Source organism: Camellia sinensis, chromosome 12, assembly GCF_055761805.1.
Source record: "Camellia sinensis isolate YWXY chromosome 12, ASM5576180v1, whole genome shotgun sequence".
Lineage (NCBI taxonomy): Eukaryota > Viridiplantae > Streptophyta > Magnoliopsida > Ericales > Theaceae > Camellia > Camellia sinensis.
The window spans coordinates 68,655,993-68,674,521 of NC_138972.1; the positions used below are offsets into that span (position 1 = coordinate 68,655,993).

The window sequence follows — 18,529 nt, forward strand, 5'->3', positions numbered from 1 at the left end:
AAACACCCCCACACTTTGAGATAATTTTAAGTAGGCCATCAACCTTTCTACAATTCATAAAGTGTTTGATTAGTTTTCTTGTGGGGTATCTTATGAAGAATAAAGTTCGCAGACAAAATTGCCTCCCTCCCACAAGTTCTGAGGTAACCCTAAACTAATTAACATGACATTTATTATCTCTTTAAGATTTTGATTATTTCTTTCAGCAACTCCATTTGACTGAGGAGAATAGGGTGTAATGGTTTGGTAAATAGCACCATGTTGAGAACAAAATTCCTCAAATAGTGCATCATACTCACATCCTCTATCACTCCTTACTACTTTAATAGTCTTGCCAAGTTAATTTTCAACCTCATGCTGATATTGCTTAAAAGCTTCGAAAGTTTAATCTTTACTTCCTAATAAGTAAATATAGCAATATCGAGTGCAAACATTAATAAAAATAATAAAGTATTTTTTACCTCCTCTAGTTTGAACAATTTTCAAATCATAAACATCTGTGTGAATTAAAGTTAGAGGTTCAATACTTTTGTCTACTTTATTGACTAATGCCTTAGTGAGTTTTGCCTCAACACAAATCTCACACTTATGATTAGAATCAAATTTTAAGTTAGGTAAATATTTCAAAGAAACAAGGCTACGCAAAGAATTAAAATTAACATATCTTAATCTACCATGCAATAAGCAAGAAGACTCATCGATGTAAATAGAAGATTTGTTCTTATTATTAATAGCCAAATTTGGTAAAATAGTTAATATAATGAACTTGAAAAAACCATCACTTATATACCCACTCATAGTGAGTACAACTTTGTTAGATTCAAAAACTAATTTAAACCCATTACTGATCAGCAATGACCCAGAAATCAAATTCTTGCGAATGTCTGGCATATAAAGTACATTGTTAAGAGTGAGTTCTTTTCCCAAAGTCATCTTGAGCACGACCTTTCCTTGTCTTTTACCTGTAGAGGTAGAAGAGTTTCTTATAAAGAGTTGTTCACCATTCTACGACTTTGTAGGTCGTGAACATTTTCTTGTCGGCGTAGATATGACGAGTAGCCCCAGTGTCCACCCACCAATCCTTAGTGTTGCCTACTAAGTTTGCCTCAGAAACCACAACAGAGAGACTAATGTCTCCTACTGCATCAGAGATGTAGTCAACTTCGATCATGTGTGCTTGTGCTAGCCTCTTCCTCAAGCTTCCGTTTTCCTTGCGAATATGACAATCCTTACTGCGATGCCTGTCTTTGTCTTACACAAAGCATTTGCCTTTAAATTTCTCGTTGTCCCCGCTTTGGAAGCCTTGTTTGGGACTTTTTCCACCATGCTTCCTTTTTTGTTATTAAAACGAGATCCTTGTCCTTGTTCGACAACATTAGCTTTTGCTTGCATGATGTGACCACCGGATTTCTTTTCAGATCCACGGTTGTCTTCCTTAATATAGAGCCACACAATTAGTTCCTCCAAATTCATCTCCTTGGGTTTGTGAGCCTCAGGTAGTACTTGAAGTCTTTCCATGTTGGCCATAATTTTCCAATTATTGGTGCAACTTGGAAGGATTCACTAAGAACCATTCCTTGTAGATGAATGGCATGCAAGATAAGTTGGAGATCTTGAACTTGACTTATCATAGTCTTGGAGTCCACTATTTTAAAGTAAAAGATGACCGATGACAAATTTTTTCTGTGCTGGCCTCTCCCGTCTTGTACTTTTATTCCAAGGATTCACACACTTTTTTTGCAGTGTTTTTAGCACTATACACATTGTACAGTGTATTGTCTAATCCGTTGAGGATGTAGTTCTGGCACAGGAAATCCCCATGTTTTTATGCTTCCATGGTGGCAACAACTTGCCAATTAGTTTCTCCCTCAATTAGTACTGGAGCAATTTCATGGGTGAAGCGAGCCAAATTCAATGTGATTAAGTAAAACATCATCTTTTGTTGCCACCTTTTGAATTCAGTTCTATTGTACTTTTCTGCTTCTCTCCATGATTTATTGGTATTGACAGACTTACTGCTGACTTTGTAGGTCATTATAGACACCCCATTTTTGATCGCCCATAAGACTTTGATGCTTTATTCCGAGCACTCGATGATGAAGGTTACATTGTGTAAGTGGTTTGAATTCTCAATAAAAGAATCCGAATTGGAGCTCTAAACAATCCCAACCTGCCATATCCAAGGTGTTTTTACCTCAGAAACTCATTTCTGACCACTGTGCCAACTTGCATTGAACCTGAAACTGAAAGATAGGGAAGCCACATTGGGGCTCGGCCGTGCCTCATTTGGGCCTGGCCGTGGCCATTGGGACTCGGCCGTACTTTTTGACTATTCTAGGTAGGAATCTACCAGTTGTCTAGGTCTGAAGATATTTATGACCTATTTGTCTCAAATTCTATAAATACGAGCTTAGACCTCTGTTTTAAGGGTTAAAAAAAAAAAAAAAAAAAATCCAAAGAGTTAAAGGACACTTGAGAGCTCCTTATTTTCTTGCAAATCGCCTTTGTACTCTCATATCCTTTGTACTTTCATATCATCTTGGAACTATAGATACACACCATATACACAATTAGAGCTTGGACTTGGAGCTTTGGTTAAGACTTTGGTACAATAATTCAAACTTGAGAGTGCTTTGGGATCAAGTTTGGTTCAACAAGAGCACCCTCTCCACAAGAGGTATAAGCTTACCACCTTTTTCCTTTCTTTCATTTCAATCTTTGCCTTTCATTTTCTTGCATTTTTATATTGTTTTGGATCAATTCCAAGTGCTAAAACTTGGGGTTAAAGAGCTACCAAAGGCGGAGGGGTTAATTACCCTTTCGTGAACCTTATCTCATAGCTCATACCTTTTGTTTTTTCACTCTTTTCTTTGGTTTAAATATTGATTTTCAGAGTTCTAAAAGGTTGAAAAATATGATTTAGAAGTCCCAAAAGTGGAGGGGTTAGCCACCCCTCCTTAGTCTTGTTTACTAGCTTTGTATCCTCTTATTTTTTACTATCTTTTGTGCTCTTTTAAACATGATTTTAGGTACTGGTTTTTTCATTTTAGGGACTATTTAATTCATTGAAATAGTTTATGATTTGAATATCATGTTTGTTTTGCATAATCATCTCTGCAATCTCCCTCAATTCTTTACTTATTTTGATTAAAGAGTTGTGTTTAAACTAAAGATTGTTGTTCAAACATAAGAAAGAAACCTTCCATGCTTAATGGTTTAATCTCTTCAGAGGTTTATTACCAAGAATTACATCTCTTTATGCTAAGCACAATCTCTTGTTTGTCATTTCTCTTTATCACCGGTGCATTTACTTCTAAGGGACTAATTTTCTAGTTAGACCCTTGGAAATCACCAAGGAAAGTGTCATTATAACTTATTATCAAGTTTGGATTTAGAGTCATTATCGCTCACTTTGGCTTTGATTAGTCATTATCGCTTTTTTTGAGTTTGACTGGTCCTTATCGCTCATTTGGGGTTTGACTTAGAATCCCTTATTGCTTGTAAATGAGTTTGACTCCTCCTTTGTGATTTCCCAGAAGAAAAGGGCTAAAAAGCTCATTTCTTAGGTTAAGTCAATGCTTGTTTATCTTTATTGCTTTTTGGACTTAGTGGACATAACATCACTTTTGGATAAAATGGAATAAAAGATAAGAAATTGAGAGGTAAGATGAAAAAGGCTAATAAAATTGGTTTAAAATTGGATTAAAACCGACATAAAGAGCTAATACAACTAGTTGGATTTGGTCAGATGTTATACCAAATCCATCGCTTCTAGAGTCATCATATACTAATTCGTGATGTTTGACGATTCTTGAGGCATGTCGACCTCCCTTATTGAATTAACTTCATGATAGAAGGATGTGTTATTTGTCTTTTATTACATTCATTAACCTTTTGTCTTATCATGTCCAAAACCATCACGCAATCAACTTGCGACCATTGATGGTTTGGGAACCAAACCCGCTCATCTCTTGAGTATTTCTATGATAGAGAAGGGAAGGAGGGACAAACATGGCTTAGGAACACTCTCTATGCATTATTTTCACCTTAGAGCACAAAAAATAGTTTTTTCCAAAAACGTAAGGCATGACCGGATTTGTTTGGGCCCGACCAGGTCTCATTGTGGGCCGGCCGAGTCCAATGTATGGTAAACAAATCACTTTTGGTTGGAAGCAGTGGCTGAGGGTGAAACAGAATAGTTTCCAGCAAAGACAGAGCAGTTTCTGAGGAACATTGTTATTAGTGCGTGCGCGATCATTGGTTTATTTTAAATGGATTAATATAATATCATTGTTGTAATAAATTAGATAATCCTTCATTTATTATTCATTTGGATTTGTAAATTCAGACATTCGAATACTTGGACACTCGGACCCTATTGCATGAGGGCAAGCTTGTAATATTGTGTATGTCTTCTAACCCCCTTATTATTTCTCCCTTTTATTTACTTACTTATGATGGATAACATCATGTTTTCCTTAGCATTTTTCATGACTCGCATCCACTCATTTTGCATGCATAAAGGATTCGGCTTATCATACTAGTCAAATGTCAATTTCAAATTCCTTACTTGAATACATGAGCTATCGCATGCCTTGAATTGACTCGCATGCCATGCTAGTAGCCGAGCCTATTAATTGCACGTTGTATGTGTTGCATTGTTTAGGATCATGCATTTTTTTTTCTCTAACTTTTTTTTTTTTGGGCTCATCTTGAACATTTGGGGTAAGCATTTTGCTTTAGCATATTGTATGCGTGTGATAGCTACCATATCGAACATGTTTACTGTGAGGCTAAATGTTTAGTTGATATACCTATTTGAATGCCTGTGGATGAAGATAATTTGCTTAAATTAGGATGATTTGATTAATGTACATATGAGATCACTTTTTTAAGTGGTACATATCCAAAACACCTTTTCAAAACAAACATGAAATCAAAACGTTCCAAATTTTGTGAAATTAGTCTATACTTGTGTGCATCACATAGTAAAGATAGCATAATAATCAGAATAAGAGCATATAATGTAAATAAGAATCACATCATGATTAGTAGAGGACGATCTTTGATCTAGTGAGTGGGGTGCTCAATTGATGACCTTCCCCTCTCATACCTAAGTTCCTGAGTTGAGACACTTTGGTGATAACGGACCAATAGCCGTTGGCACGAGTCACTAGTTTTCTAAATTTTTCAAAAATATTTAGGCGGCAACTTTGAAATTTGGCAAAGCAGTCCATTTTTTGCCTTAATTTTGATTCAAAATTGATTTTCCAAAAGATTTTCCAGATTTGGACTCATTTGTATTTATCTATTTTACATTGCACTTGTGAAATCAGATTTAGAATCACGAGAGTCCAAACTGTAGGGCTATCGTATCCAGAAGACTAAACCCCTCCGAGGAGCATGAAAAGCTAGCTACAGTTGTGAACATTTTCTTATCGGCGCAGATATGATGAGTAGCCTCAGTGTCCACCCACCAATCCTTAGTGTTGCCTACTATGTTTGCCTTAAAAACCATAGCAAAAAGACAAATGTCTCCCACTCCATCAGAGATATAGTCAACTTCGGTCATGTGTGCTTATGCTGGCCTCTTGTTCGAGCTTTCGCTTTCCTTGCAAATATGACAATCCTTAACGCAACGCTCGTCTTTTTCGTATACAAAGCACTTGCCTTTGAACTTCTTATTGTCCCTGCTTTGGAAGCCTTGTTTGAGACTTTTTCCATCATGCTTTCTCTTTTTGTTATTAGAACGAGATCCTTGTCCTTGTTGCACAACATTAGCTTTCGCTTGCATCATGTGACCATCGGATTTCTTCTCAGATCCACAGCTGTCTTCTTCAATATGGAGCCACATAATTAGTTCCTCCAAATTTATCTTCTTGCATTTCTGCTTTAGGTAGTTCTTGAAATCTTTCCATGTTGATGGTAATTTTTCAATCATTACTGGAAGTTGGAAGGATTCATTAAGAACTATTCCTTGTAGATGAATGTTATGCAAGATAAGTTGGAGATCTTGAACTTGACTTATCATATTCTTGGAGTCTAGCATTTTAAAGTCAAGAAAACAACTGATGACAAATTTCTTTGTGCCGACATCTTCTGTGTTGTACTTTAATTCCAAGGATTTCCATAGTTTTTTTGCGGTCTTTTTAACACTATACACATTGTGTAGTGTATTGTCTAATTTGTTAAGGATGTAGTTTCGACACAGGAAATCCCCATGTTTCTATGCTTCTATGGCAGCAACAACAGCTTGTCGATCAGCTTCTCCCTTATTTAGTGTTGGTGCAATTTCATAGGTGAAGTGAGCTAAGCTCAATGTGGTTAAGTAAAACATCATCTTTTGTTGCCACATTTTGAACTCAGTTCTATTGTACTTTTTTGTTTCTCTCCAAGATTTACTGGTACTGACAGACTTACTGTTGACTTTGTAGGTCGTGAGCATTTTCTTGTCGGCACAGATATGATGAGTAGTCCCAGTGTCTACCCACCAATCCTTAGTGTTGCCCACTAAGTTCGCCTAAAAAACCATAGCAAAGAGACTAATGTCTCCCACTCGATCAGAGATGTAGTCGACTTCGGTCATGTGTGCTTGTGCTAACCTCTTGCTCAAGCTTTCACTTTCCTTGCAAATATGACAATCCTTAGCGGGATGCTTGTCTCTGCCGCACACAAAGCACTTCCTTTTGAACTTCTTGTTGTCCCTGCTTTGGAAGCCTTGGTTGGGACTTTTTCCATCATGCTTCCTTCTTTTGTTTTTACAATAAGATCCTTGGTCCACAACATTAGCTTTTTCTTGCATGATATGACCACCAGATTTCTACACAAATCCACGGTTGTCTTCCTCAATACGGAGCCGCACAATTAGTTCCTCCAAATTCATCTCCTTGGATTTGTGCTTCTAGTGTTGGCAGTAATTTTTCAATCATTGCTGGAACTTGGAAGGATTCACTAAGAAACCATTCCTTCTAAATGAATGTCATGCAAGATAAATTGGAGATCTTGAACTTGACTTATCATAGTCTTAGAGTCCACCATTTTAAAGTCAAGAAAATGCCCGATGGCAAATTTCTTTCTATCGACATCTTCTGTGTTGTACTTTAATTCTAAGGATTTTCACAATTTTTTGGCAGTCTTTTTAACACTATACACATTGTACAGTGTATTGTCCAATCCTTTGAGGATGTAGTTTTGACATAGGAAATACCCATGTTTCTATGCTTCTATGGCGACAACAACTTGCCAATCAGTTTCTCCCTCATTTAGTATTGGAGCAATTTCATAGGTGAAGCGGGCCAAGTTCAATGTGGTTAAGTAAAACATCATCTTTTGTTGCCACCTTTTGAACATAGTTCCATTGAACTTTTTTGGCTTCTCCCCATGATTTACTAGTACTAACGGAGTTACCACTAACTTTGTAGGTCGTGAACATTTTATTGTCGGCACAGATATGATGAGTAACCCCAGTGTCAAATGCGCGTTGAATTCTCATTCATTCGGAAATGGTTTTGAGTAACCAAATACACGATATTATTCATTATGCGACATTAAACATGAACCCACTTGGACCTGTCAAAATTAAAACTTTGGTTCCACTCTAATTAATACTCAAAGATAGCAAAAACTAAGGTTTATAAAACCATTTTCCAACATAAACAAACTACAACAAAGTAATCTATGGTGACGGAAATTAGTGAAAAAAAATAAATTTCGTTACTAAATAAGAATAATCCATGTGGAATTATAAAATTTTGTCATGTATAATAAAAAAAATAAAAACCATGGGTGACAAAATTTATTTTTGTCAATAAATATTTCTTTTTAGGTGAGGAAAAATTAAGTTTCATCACCAAAGGTTTTGTCGCTAATTTTTTTGGGTGGTGCCAAAATTTTGAGATTTTTAGTGAGAAAAAAATTTGTCACAAATTATAAATTTTTTAGTGAGGAATATATTTTCATCACCAATAATTTGAAGTACTTTTTTATTTTTTTATTTTTTTTGGAAAAACTTGATTGTAAATATTTTAAAGACCATTTGGTAAGGAATATATTTTTGTCACCAATAATTTTTAATATTTTGTCACCAAGTTTGGAGGGAGAATTTTGAGAAATTGAGCGGTAATGATAAAAAAAATAGGTTACTAATTGCCCCTTGTCTTCATTAGTTTTCCTCTCATCCCTCTCTTGCAAAACATAGTGCCCATTCTTCTCTTTCAGCTCGTTCTCCTTTTTCACCTCCACCACCGATGTCACCTACGTTATTCTCTAAGCAATCATCAGTGCTGTAGGCATCATTTTTTTATTTTTCTATTTTCAGGTATGTTTTCTCTCTCTCTCTCTCTCGATTATTTCTTTGTTGCTAATTTCCCTTGCTTATTGAACATCTGCTTTCATTAATTTTCATCAGAATTACAAACTTTGAACATCTTAAAAAAGAAGTAAAATTTTCACTTCATTATGGGTAATATTTGAAACAACAATGGAAGAATCTCATTGGAACCTTTAGTAGAGGCTGATCTTTTGATCGGGTGAGCGGGAGGTGGCCAATTAATGACCTTCTCCCCTTATACCTAAGGTTCCGAGTCAAGCATCCTTGGTTACGATGAACAGTGGCCTTGGCACAAGTCATGGATTTCCTAATTTTCTCAAAATATTAGATGACGACTATAAGATTTGGTGATATAGTCCATTACTGGAAAAGGTTTTGCAAATAAAATGAATTTTCTATAAAAGTTTCCAAATCTAGACTCTTATATATGTTTCACATTGCACTCGTGAGACTAGACAAAGAAATCGAGTGTTTGAACTTTTTAACACGCGCGGGGTTCCCCTTGGGCAATGTTACAACTAATTTGCATTTCAATTCAATTGCCAAGGATCCTGTGGTAGCAGTGAATGTATGAAGCTTAAGGTTTATAAATATAGTAACGCAAATGAATTTATCTTAATGTTTAGGCCTTCCTTCTCTATCAAGACGACCATTGCTTCTTCTAATAGTGACTATGTGAGGCGTCTAGAGATGGAAATACAAGAGCAAAAGAAGGAGATCCAATCACAAAAGGAGGAAATTTAGTCACAAAAAAAGGAAATTACAGCACAGAAACATGAAATTCAAGCACAAAATAATGTGATAGCAAAGATGAATGAGTCGAGTGAAGAGCATTTGAAGATGACATCAAGCATTATGGAGTTTCTTAAGAAGCAAGGTTTCAAAAGACAATTTGGAGGAGGAGGTATCCCCTGAACTCGTAGATCATCTTTTTGGTAAGTCTTGCTTGTTTTATCTTTTCATTTTTCTCATGTTAAAGCACAACATACTTGTAATATATTCACTAGCCATATCCAAAAACATTAAACATCAAAATTTGATATCTTAGAGAATAAAAGAAAATTTCGAGATGTCATTATCCTCCAAGGACCAGGAAACACGATCTATGTTTCCACTACAAATGAGGTCACTCCACTACCACTGTGCTAGGCCTAGCAGAAACTGTCTGCTGTCCTCTAAGCACATGCCACTGACTAACCTCTATTAGTTGGGAGTTAGTTACACTGAGAGACCTCTTCAATTATTAGTGAATATCAACTTACCCTCCTCATCTACAAATCCATACATTTTGACCCCTTCAATTATAAAAATATATCACTTTCATCGCTCTAGACCACCATCAGAATGTGGGCATTTGTACAATTTTCAATAGTTGAGGAGATCAATATGTATGGGTTTATAGATGATGAGGGTAAGGTGATATTGGCTAATAGTTGAGGGAATCTTGGTGTAATTGACTCATTAGCTGGCCCTGCTATATATATAGAGTACCATGTCTCACTCTCTAAGGTAGTCATCTCCTACTTTCCTTAGGCTAGAGGCATCATTTTAATGTATCATACTTACCTGTAGACAACTTAAACAGTTAAAATTCCCCTTTTAAACTCTGATAACCAACCCAACTATCCTTCAAGAACCTAATCCTGGTCCCATTCCCAATAGCAATCTCAGTGTTTGATAGATAAAAATCCTTTAACTAATGTCAATATACACCGTTGAGCCTCTGTTACTAATTCCTAGGAAGGTAACCATATGCCTCCTATCACATCATACTTTGAACAAATAATTCTTTTCCATAGAGCATGATTTTCATTAGCATACCTCCACCATCACTTAGAGAGAAGATAGTTATTAACCTTTCTAGTCCACCTTATTCCCAGCTCACCTCTCAATATTGTGTAGACAAGGAAACATGGTAGAAGTTAGAAGGCTTTTTGATTCATTTTCCTAGAAGAATTGTGTTATGTGGACAACTATGTTTTCTTGGTATGTGAAATCTCATCAATGTGAGGCCATTTTTAATCTTTTAAATGAGTTTAAAGCAAAGAAATTGATCGTTCCTAATGCTTTGATCCTTGTTAGTGTGTTTTGGTGCCTGTGTAATACAAAGGGTTATGGGTCCTGGCAAGCAAATTCATGCTTACTGAAAAATCTAAAAATCTCCTAGATATTGATCTGTGATTATGTATCAATTTTAGCAGTAAATAAAAATCCCAATCAAACAATCAAAACAAATCAACACAACGATTTTACGTGAAAAAATCACAATTGGAGCGCCTCCAATTGTGATGAAAAAAACCATGGGCAAAAGATACAAAACAATCCACCACGAAGACATAAAGGAATTACACAAGTGTACTCTCAATTACCTAGCGAATCCACACCTGAATCGAATCAACCCCTATGTGCCTCTTCTAGCCCCCGTCTTCACCTCGGAATTGTCTTGCACAATGTTGAATCCACAACGCCAATATCGAATCCACGATGATGAGCTACTCTAGAATCCACCAAAGCGTCAGGCCCAAATTCCCCAAAATCTACCGAATAACAACTCTCTCTTTTGTATTGAATAAATAAAACAAACAAACCCTTTAATATAATTCACTCAATTCATGATTGAAATTCTCATAAATATCAAAGGAAACAAGTAAAGAAACTTCAAAAGAAAACCTTAATACCCAAGAACAAGATCTGGAAGCAGTAATCCTAAAATCTGACAGAGGCTCGAGCGCAGGAATGGCCACTCGAGCGGATTGGCTAAAATGCGTGTTCAGAACAAGGGTCTACGCTCGAGCACAGGAATGGCCACTCGAGCGAAAAAAACAACTCCTAGTACTTTTGCAAGTCAGTGAAACTTCTGAAAGGTCGCGATCTCCGCTTGAGTGCATGAATGGCCGCTTGAGCGAAAAAATAACTACGACTGCAAGGCACAATTTGGGTTGGATTCGCTCTAAAACCCATAGCCTCATTGAAATAATCGAATAAAATTACAACTGAAAGGAACTTTGTCAAACGAGATTGCCAAGAATAAAAACCTAACACTTACATATTGTGAATAGGAACTGAAATGGAAGAGAAATTGATTAGTGCATTGGTTGATCTGTACTCGAAATGTAGGAATATAACATATGCACAGAAAATGTTTAAAAGGGTTACTTTTAGAGATTCAATCCTTTACAATCTGATCATAGCTGGCTATGCTCATTGTGGATAAGCAAATGAAGCTATCCGGCTTTTTGAGGAAATGTTAAAGAGATAGTTCAGGCCTGATGAAGCCACATTTCTTGCACTTTTGTTAGCGTGCCGTCACTGTGGTTTAGTGGAAAAAATGTGAGAAATATTTCCATTCCATGATAAAAGATTATGCCCTAACTGCCGAAATTGATCACTATACATGTATGATTGATTTGTATGGGAGGGCTAATCAACTGGAGAAGGCAGTCGGATTTATGAGAAGAATTCCTATATAACGGGATGCGGTGCTTTTGGGTCAATGCGTCCTGTGATTCTCTTTGGTTCTTGTTGGCATTAGTACTGGTGATACATGATATTCTTGTAATCTTTTGACATCTTCTGTTATTCGTGTTGCTTATCATCAAGGATTACCTTAATTCTTTGAAGTTTTGAATTGTTATATTTATATATGAGTTTAGATGTAATTGTTAATATATTCAAGTTTTCCTTGATGTTTTTTTTTTTTTTGGACTCCACGTTGGATCATTTTGGGATTTGATATGATGGTTTTTTTTGTTATACTTAATGGATTATTATTAAATTTGTTTGATGGATATATTTTGATTTATAATATAAATTGTTTAGTGACTTTTTTTTTTTTTTTTTTTTGTGTGGAGTGGCGTATAATAGTTAGTAGATTTCTTAGTACATGGATATTTGTGAAATAATAATTTAAATTGAAATATAAAATATGGAACAAGTTTAGTGATGATTTTTTTTTCATCGTAACTTGTTATTATGACAAACTGATTATTCGTTGCTAATAAATATTTTTTATGACAAAATATTTATCGCATCTTATATATTTTCATTCATTTTGTTGTTTAGTGACAAAAAATTTTGTCACATATACATATTTTCGCCACAAAATATATTTTGTCACCCATGTCTAACTTTTGGAGATGAAAAATTTCTTAAACTTTGTATCTTATTGTAACGAAATTATTTCCTCATCAATGATCAACATGTGTGACAAATATATTCGTCAACTAAAGTTACAAATATGGTACTAAATAACTATTTGATGACGAAAATAAAGATTTTTGGAAATAAAATGTTGTCTTATTGGTGACAAAAATTTTCGTTACTAAAGTAATTTCATTGGTGACAAAATTATTTTTTCTTATGACGATTTTTAGTGAAAAACATTCAATGATGAAACCGGTGAGAAAAATATTTCATCACAAATACTTATAGTGACGAAATGAGCTCTTTGGGGATAAAAAAATAAAAATAAAATCGTCATTCAAATCCAACTTCTTATAAAGAACAATTAATCCTTAGATTATTATGGAAAGTTTATATTCATCAATTCAATTGAATACACTAGGCACGCTCAAACATAAGTCTTTTTGGACTTTGAAGAAACAAACTTCAATATAGGAACTAAATGTTGGTAATTTGAAAAATAATCCGTTGATGTTTGGAGCACAAAAATAAGGGAATTTCTGAACTTGGCGATGGATTTCTTTTGCTTTCCTCAATTGAAAGCCCTACAATTCTTTCTAATTTCACCTGCATTTCCAACAAGAACTTCAATTCCCCCCATCTTCACAATGGCCTTTGCAAAACCTTGTAGGAATCCAATCCCATTGCTCGCAAAACCCGACACAATAGGAGCACTAGCTTTATCCAAGGCAAGCTCTTGATCAATCTGCATTACACCTCTCTTCAACTTAATTTGATTGTAGAACTCATTATCGAATATGAAAGACGTGTTTTGATCTAAAAATGCAGTTGGGTCCTGACTCAAAGGCCTCGATTGGGTCCCACAAAGCTTGAACAACTTAGAAACTAGGGTTGGGTCCATTGTTGGGTCGGGTTTGCCTGATCCTTGGAAATTAGAAAGCCGATTCTGGAAAAACCCACAATGAGCAACACCAACAGTGTGTGCACCCAAAAGGGTGACCATGTCATTGAGAGTGAGTTTTTTGGCTGTGAAGAATTGGAGTGCTTGTGAGACAGAAAGGGATGGGCCTGGCAAGTTCACGAGGTTCGGGTTGGAGACCAAACCGTCACGTCTTCCGGTTGGGACCGTGTAGTTGGGCGCACCGGCTAGGACTACCGAGTCTCGAGTTGCCAGGGTTATGATGTCGGCGCAGGAGACGGTTCCAGGGCAGGCAGCCTCAAGGTTTGACTTGGCCTCATCAATGAGGTCGAATCCTCGAACAGATTGGTTCGGGCCGGCATCTTTTTCCGATTGCGTAGTCTGTGTTGAGTCAATGAGTATAGATGCATCACAACCCTGTAAATAGGTTAACCACCCAAAAGAATTAGATCTTGCAATCATGGGCAAATGTGTAATTCATTTAAGATGGAACCCAATGGAACTTCATGGTAAAATTATCCCACCCAACTGTATTTGACCAAAATTGATTCTAATAGAAAAGGTTTTGGACACCATTAATAGGGTGGGATCAAGTATAAGAGTTGGTAGATCAAATGTCAAGATTAGCTTAAAGTTTGAAATTATATCACTATAATAATTGAGTTTAGAATTAAGAACTTGTGCACAAAATTTGAGAAAATCTGACCGGTTGCCATCCTATAGAATCATAAATGAAAAATGATATGATTGTTGGATTTATGACAAAAAAGATACGATAGTTATATTATTGAAAATACAAGTCGTTTTGATGTTTTGTTTGATTTTATTTTGTTTTGAATTGTTTTGTCTTATTATGTAATAAAATCATGAAAAATGATATGCTTATAAAATTTTTATATATAATTTATGACAAGAATAATGTGATTTTGAAATTTGTAAAACAAAATGACCACCAAAAAGCCGAATTATTCTATATAAAATTTTGTACAATAATTATCTTTGTACGTCATTACTCTAAAATCAAAACTTCCTACATCCGTATGTATTAATTTTCTATTTGTATAATACTATAAGGCCATGTTTGTTTGGGCGGACTGAATTAGCATTCCCATGACTAATAGTCCTAGGACTACGAATTCGTTGGATTATGTATCCTATCTTAACTAATAGTCAAATTCAAAATAATTAGTCCGTACTTCAATTGTTTAATCAAATATCGGATTAATAATTTTATTGGACTATTAGTCCAATCCCAAGCTCATGTCCACCCAAACAAACATGACCTAAATCTTTAATTAATATTGAAGGCTATGCTCTAGGTTATGAGCCTGTCAATATCAATACACCCCAGTTCACTGATAAGAATGAAAATCAATGTGTATTCACCAGTTTATTATATCTGTTAGTTCATAATCCATGTATCGTTCATTGTCAATATGACTGGTTTAGATGTTATAAAAGTTTTTTTTTTTTTTTTTTGTTCTCAGTTGATAATTTTACTAAATTATGTGTCGCTTGGGTCTCGTTTGAGAATATATTATTTTAATATTTTTTTAATTTTTTGACTAAAATAGAAGGTAAAAAAAATTAAAAAATTAATATATTTAAAGTGATTTTTTAACTTTTTATGAAAAAATATGTAAAAAGTAGAGTGAAAAATAAATTTTTTATTTTTTTTGTTTAATTTATTATTTTTTAAAATTATGTTAGTGACTTTTGACTTTTAAGTTAAAAAATAGAGTTAGCAAAAGAGACATTAATATTCTTATTATTTATATTTTGACAGATATCAATTCGTCTCAATAATGCCATTTAAAGCTTTGCATGAAGTAGTATAAAACTCTTTACCTTAACAAAGCAATCATGGAAGTGCATGCGAAGCAACGCCGGGGTTATGGAACGGTCATTGTTGAACCGCTTCTGCACCGCTTGTAGAACAATCTGTTCGGCACGCGGGCAGGTAGAGCTGTAGAAGCCAACTTGAAGTTGGGCTGTGACAATGGGAACAAGAAGGCAAAGAAATATAAATGCGATCTTCATAGTATTTTCAGAGAAAATGAGCCAATCTATGCTTTGAATGATACGAACTCGAGGATGTATGTAGGGGGAGAGATGTTTGTTTGTTTGATTGGAATCAAAGGATCAGATTGATATTTATAGTGTGTGGAGAGAGAGAGAGAGAGAGAGATGAAAAGCAGTAGCTGGCAAGTTGGCGACATGCATGGTCAAAGCTCACCAAAGAGCATATGTATTTTGAACAATATCCTGGATGCTTCCTCTTTCTCTACTTTCTAATGATATGTATGAGTTAAAATATTGAAAGAAAGACTTATTATAATTATTATTATTATAGCTATATATTGGGTGATTGCTGTTCAATTTAATAGATGGAAAATGATTCATTCTTTTTTAAATGAACTAGTTTGTATTTAATTTTTATTAAATTTCTTAAATGATGTTATCAAATAGATTAACAAAGTGTGAAAATGACAAAAAAACAAAAAATGATACAATCAAAACTTCGAGATTAATTCGATAGAAGAAGTAAATTATAAATATAAATTATAATTAATTTACTTAGTTTTTATGTCAAATTTAGGAGTTGTTTGGGGTATTCTAAATAAGTGTACTTTTTGTCTTTTTGGACTAAAAAATTGAGAAAGAAAATATGGAGGTTTAGGTTAACTTTTTGACTTTTTATAGAAAAATGTGTAATAAAAAATTGTAAAAATTAATTTGTAGGAAAAAATTAGGATTGGGAGGTGTGCAGCCGTAATTGTTGACTTTTGGTAAATAGTATTAACTTTTTAACTTTTTGAGTAATTTTTTGACTTTTTGACTTTTTTACAACATGCTAAACTTGGCCTTAGTTATTATCCCAGGTGATGTGACACTACACTACATGGTGCACTATAAGTAGTACACTACAAAGGATTCGAATTTGTTCATTTTTTAATTTTATATCCCATGTTAAAATTTTGTTTTATATTGTCTCATTAAATTTTTTTTTTTTTTTTTGATGACTCAGGTATCCCCACAGCCGAAGCATGAGACTAATACTGAAGGCCCTGAAGTTAACGACCGGGCAAACCTCCAGTGGCCCGCACAGTAACCCCTCTACTCATTTCTAATTGGTTTGAATTGGATGTTTCAATGTATTTGAAAAGGTCACACATATCACTATAGTCGCAATTTGAAACAACGTTGTGCAGGAAGGGTTGGTGGCGGCGAGGCAAGGGCAAATTAGGATTTACACTTGGAGAGAGAAGACAAGAGAGAAAAATTGAAAGGTAATTTAATAATTTTTTTTTTCCTCGCCATTTTAAACTAATTTATGTTTTTTCATGTTTATTGTATTTATTTAGATTCTCTACATTTTGTAATTCTCTTTGGTCAATCTATTTATTTTTGGGAAAATTACAAATTCATGCAAACTTTTTAAAATAATTACATATTCATACATAAGTTTATAATTTTAATTATTTATCCTGAATTATTTTTTCAAACTTACACTAAACTATTATTTTTTCTTTATTTCATTTGTTATTTTTCCTTTTTTAAATAAGTTATTTATTTAGATTGTTTCCAAACCACTACTTAGGAATTGTTTTTAGTAAGCAACTCTAGCACATCTTTTTATCTTATTTAAATCCTATTACATCTCTATCACATTACACATTTTTTCATAAAAAAATATATTTATTTAAAACATTTCAAATAATTCCTTAGAGTGTAGAAAAAGCCAAAGATTGCAAGGTGGAAAGTCAAAATTGGATCACACAACACATGTATATAGTTTACTTAGAGTCAGATTCAGAACGAAACCTTACACGGTTTCTTCTTATTATTAAAACCTTAATTTATACACGTGATTTTTTGTGATGTGAGAGTGTCGGTGTGAACAGTGGATGTTTCTGCTTTGGTCTCTCTCGACTCACCAAGGATCCTCTAGAGTGAAATTTTCCTAAAGTTTCCTAGAATACTATATTGTGTGGTTGAAATTTTCCTAAAGTTCCCTAGAGTACACATACAATTTTTCTGATGTGACTTACCAGTAAATCTCAACCACACAATATAGTACTCTAGGAAACTTTAGAGAAAAATCACTCTAGAGGATCCTTGCTCCTCTCGACTTTCTTATCATAATTTAAAATAGGGGCGAATTACAAACACCCCTCGAAATTTGGTAAAAATACAAATTCTTTTCTGAAGTTTAAGAAATTACAAATTACCCTCTGAAGGTCAAATTTTCATAACAAATTAGAAAAAATTAAGGGGAATCTGTATGAAAATAAAAACCTCATGAGACAATTTGTTATGAAAATATAAATCTCAGGGGATGAAATGTAATTTCTCAAATCTCAAGAAGGAATCTATATTTTCATCAGACCTCGAGAGAGGTGTTTGTAATTTGCCCTTTAAAATAGGCATGGCCATTGGTCGATGGCCTGTCCAATTATCATAGTCCAATTTGATATTTTTAGAGTTAAAACCAAAATATTTTATTTATAAAGTTGAGTTGGATAAAATTTGTTAGTTCATTTAATTTTTAAGTTTAATTTGGGATAAAAAGTTTTAACTTAATCCAGTTTGGTCTGTTCATTTAGAAAATATTATTTTTAATTATTATATTATTTAATTACAAAAAAAAACTAAAAATTAATAAAAGATAAAAAAAAAATGGACATATATATACGCTTCTTTCTATAGCTAGATTAAAGTATTTTTTTAGAAGATTCTATTTATTTTATAATTAAGTTTTATTAATATTTTAAATTTAAATAATTATTAAAATTGTTTAAATAATTTAATAGTCTTTTATGATCCAAAAAAATTAATAGTTCATATTTATTAAGTTAAGTGAGTTGACTTGAAATTTAAATATTTTTTAGTATTGGACTTGACATTTAGATATTCTTTTAACACTGGGTTTGAGACGGTTAAATTAAACTAGATGTTAGGCCGGGTCAAATTTGAAATGACACATACAATCTTACCTACTATGTAGTACTAGCCCCATACAAATCTAGCCCAATCCAATGTTTGTTCAAATCTATTTTGAAGTATACGAAGGGAAGGGTGCTTGCAACTTGCAAGTTCGAAACAAGGACTAGAACAAGGAAGGTTTTCATAAAGTC

The 18,529-nt window shown here is 34.1% G+C and overlaps 1 protein-coding gene across 1 annotated transcript; it reads right to left on the bottom strand.

Annotated features, from left to right (window-relative positions):
• Positions 1-12,823: 12,823 nt before the first annotated feature.
• On the bottom strand, positions 12,824-15,610 carry LOC114291213 (peroxidase 44). Its single transcript, XM_082898871.1, has 2 exons — positions 15,240-15,610; positions 12,824-13,808 (listed from the first exon to the last, which is right to left on the bottom strand). The coding sequence occupies exons 1-2, from the start codon at positions 15,429-15,431 to the stop codon at positions 13,044-13,046; spliced, it is 957 nt and encodes a 318-aa protein (XP_082754997.1). The 5' UTR covers positions 15,432-15,610; the 3' UTR covers positions 12,824-13,043.
• Positions 15,611-18,529: the final 2,919 nt, after the last annotated feature.

Coding starts and splice junctions, on each gene's coding strand:
- LOC114291213 (XM_082898871.1), bottom strand. CDS start 15,431: ATGAAGATCGCATTTATATTTCTTTGCCTTCTTGTTCCCATTGTCACA. Junction 13,809..15,239: donor TCCATGATTGCTTTGTTAAG/GTAAAGAGTTTT, acceptor ACCTATTTACAG/GGTTGTGATGCATCTATACT.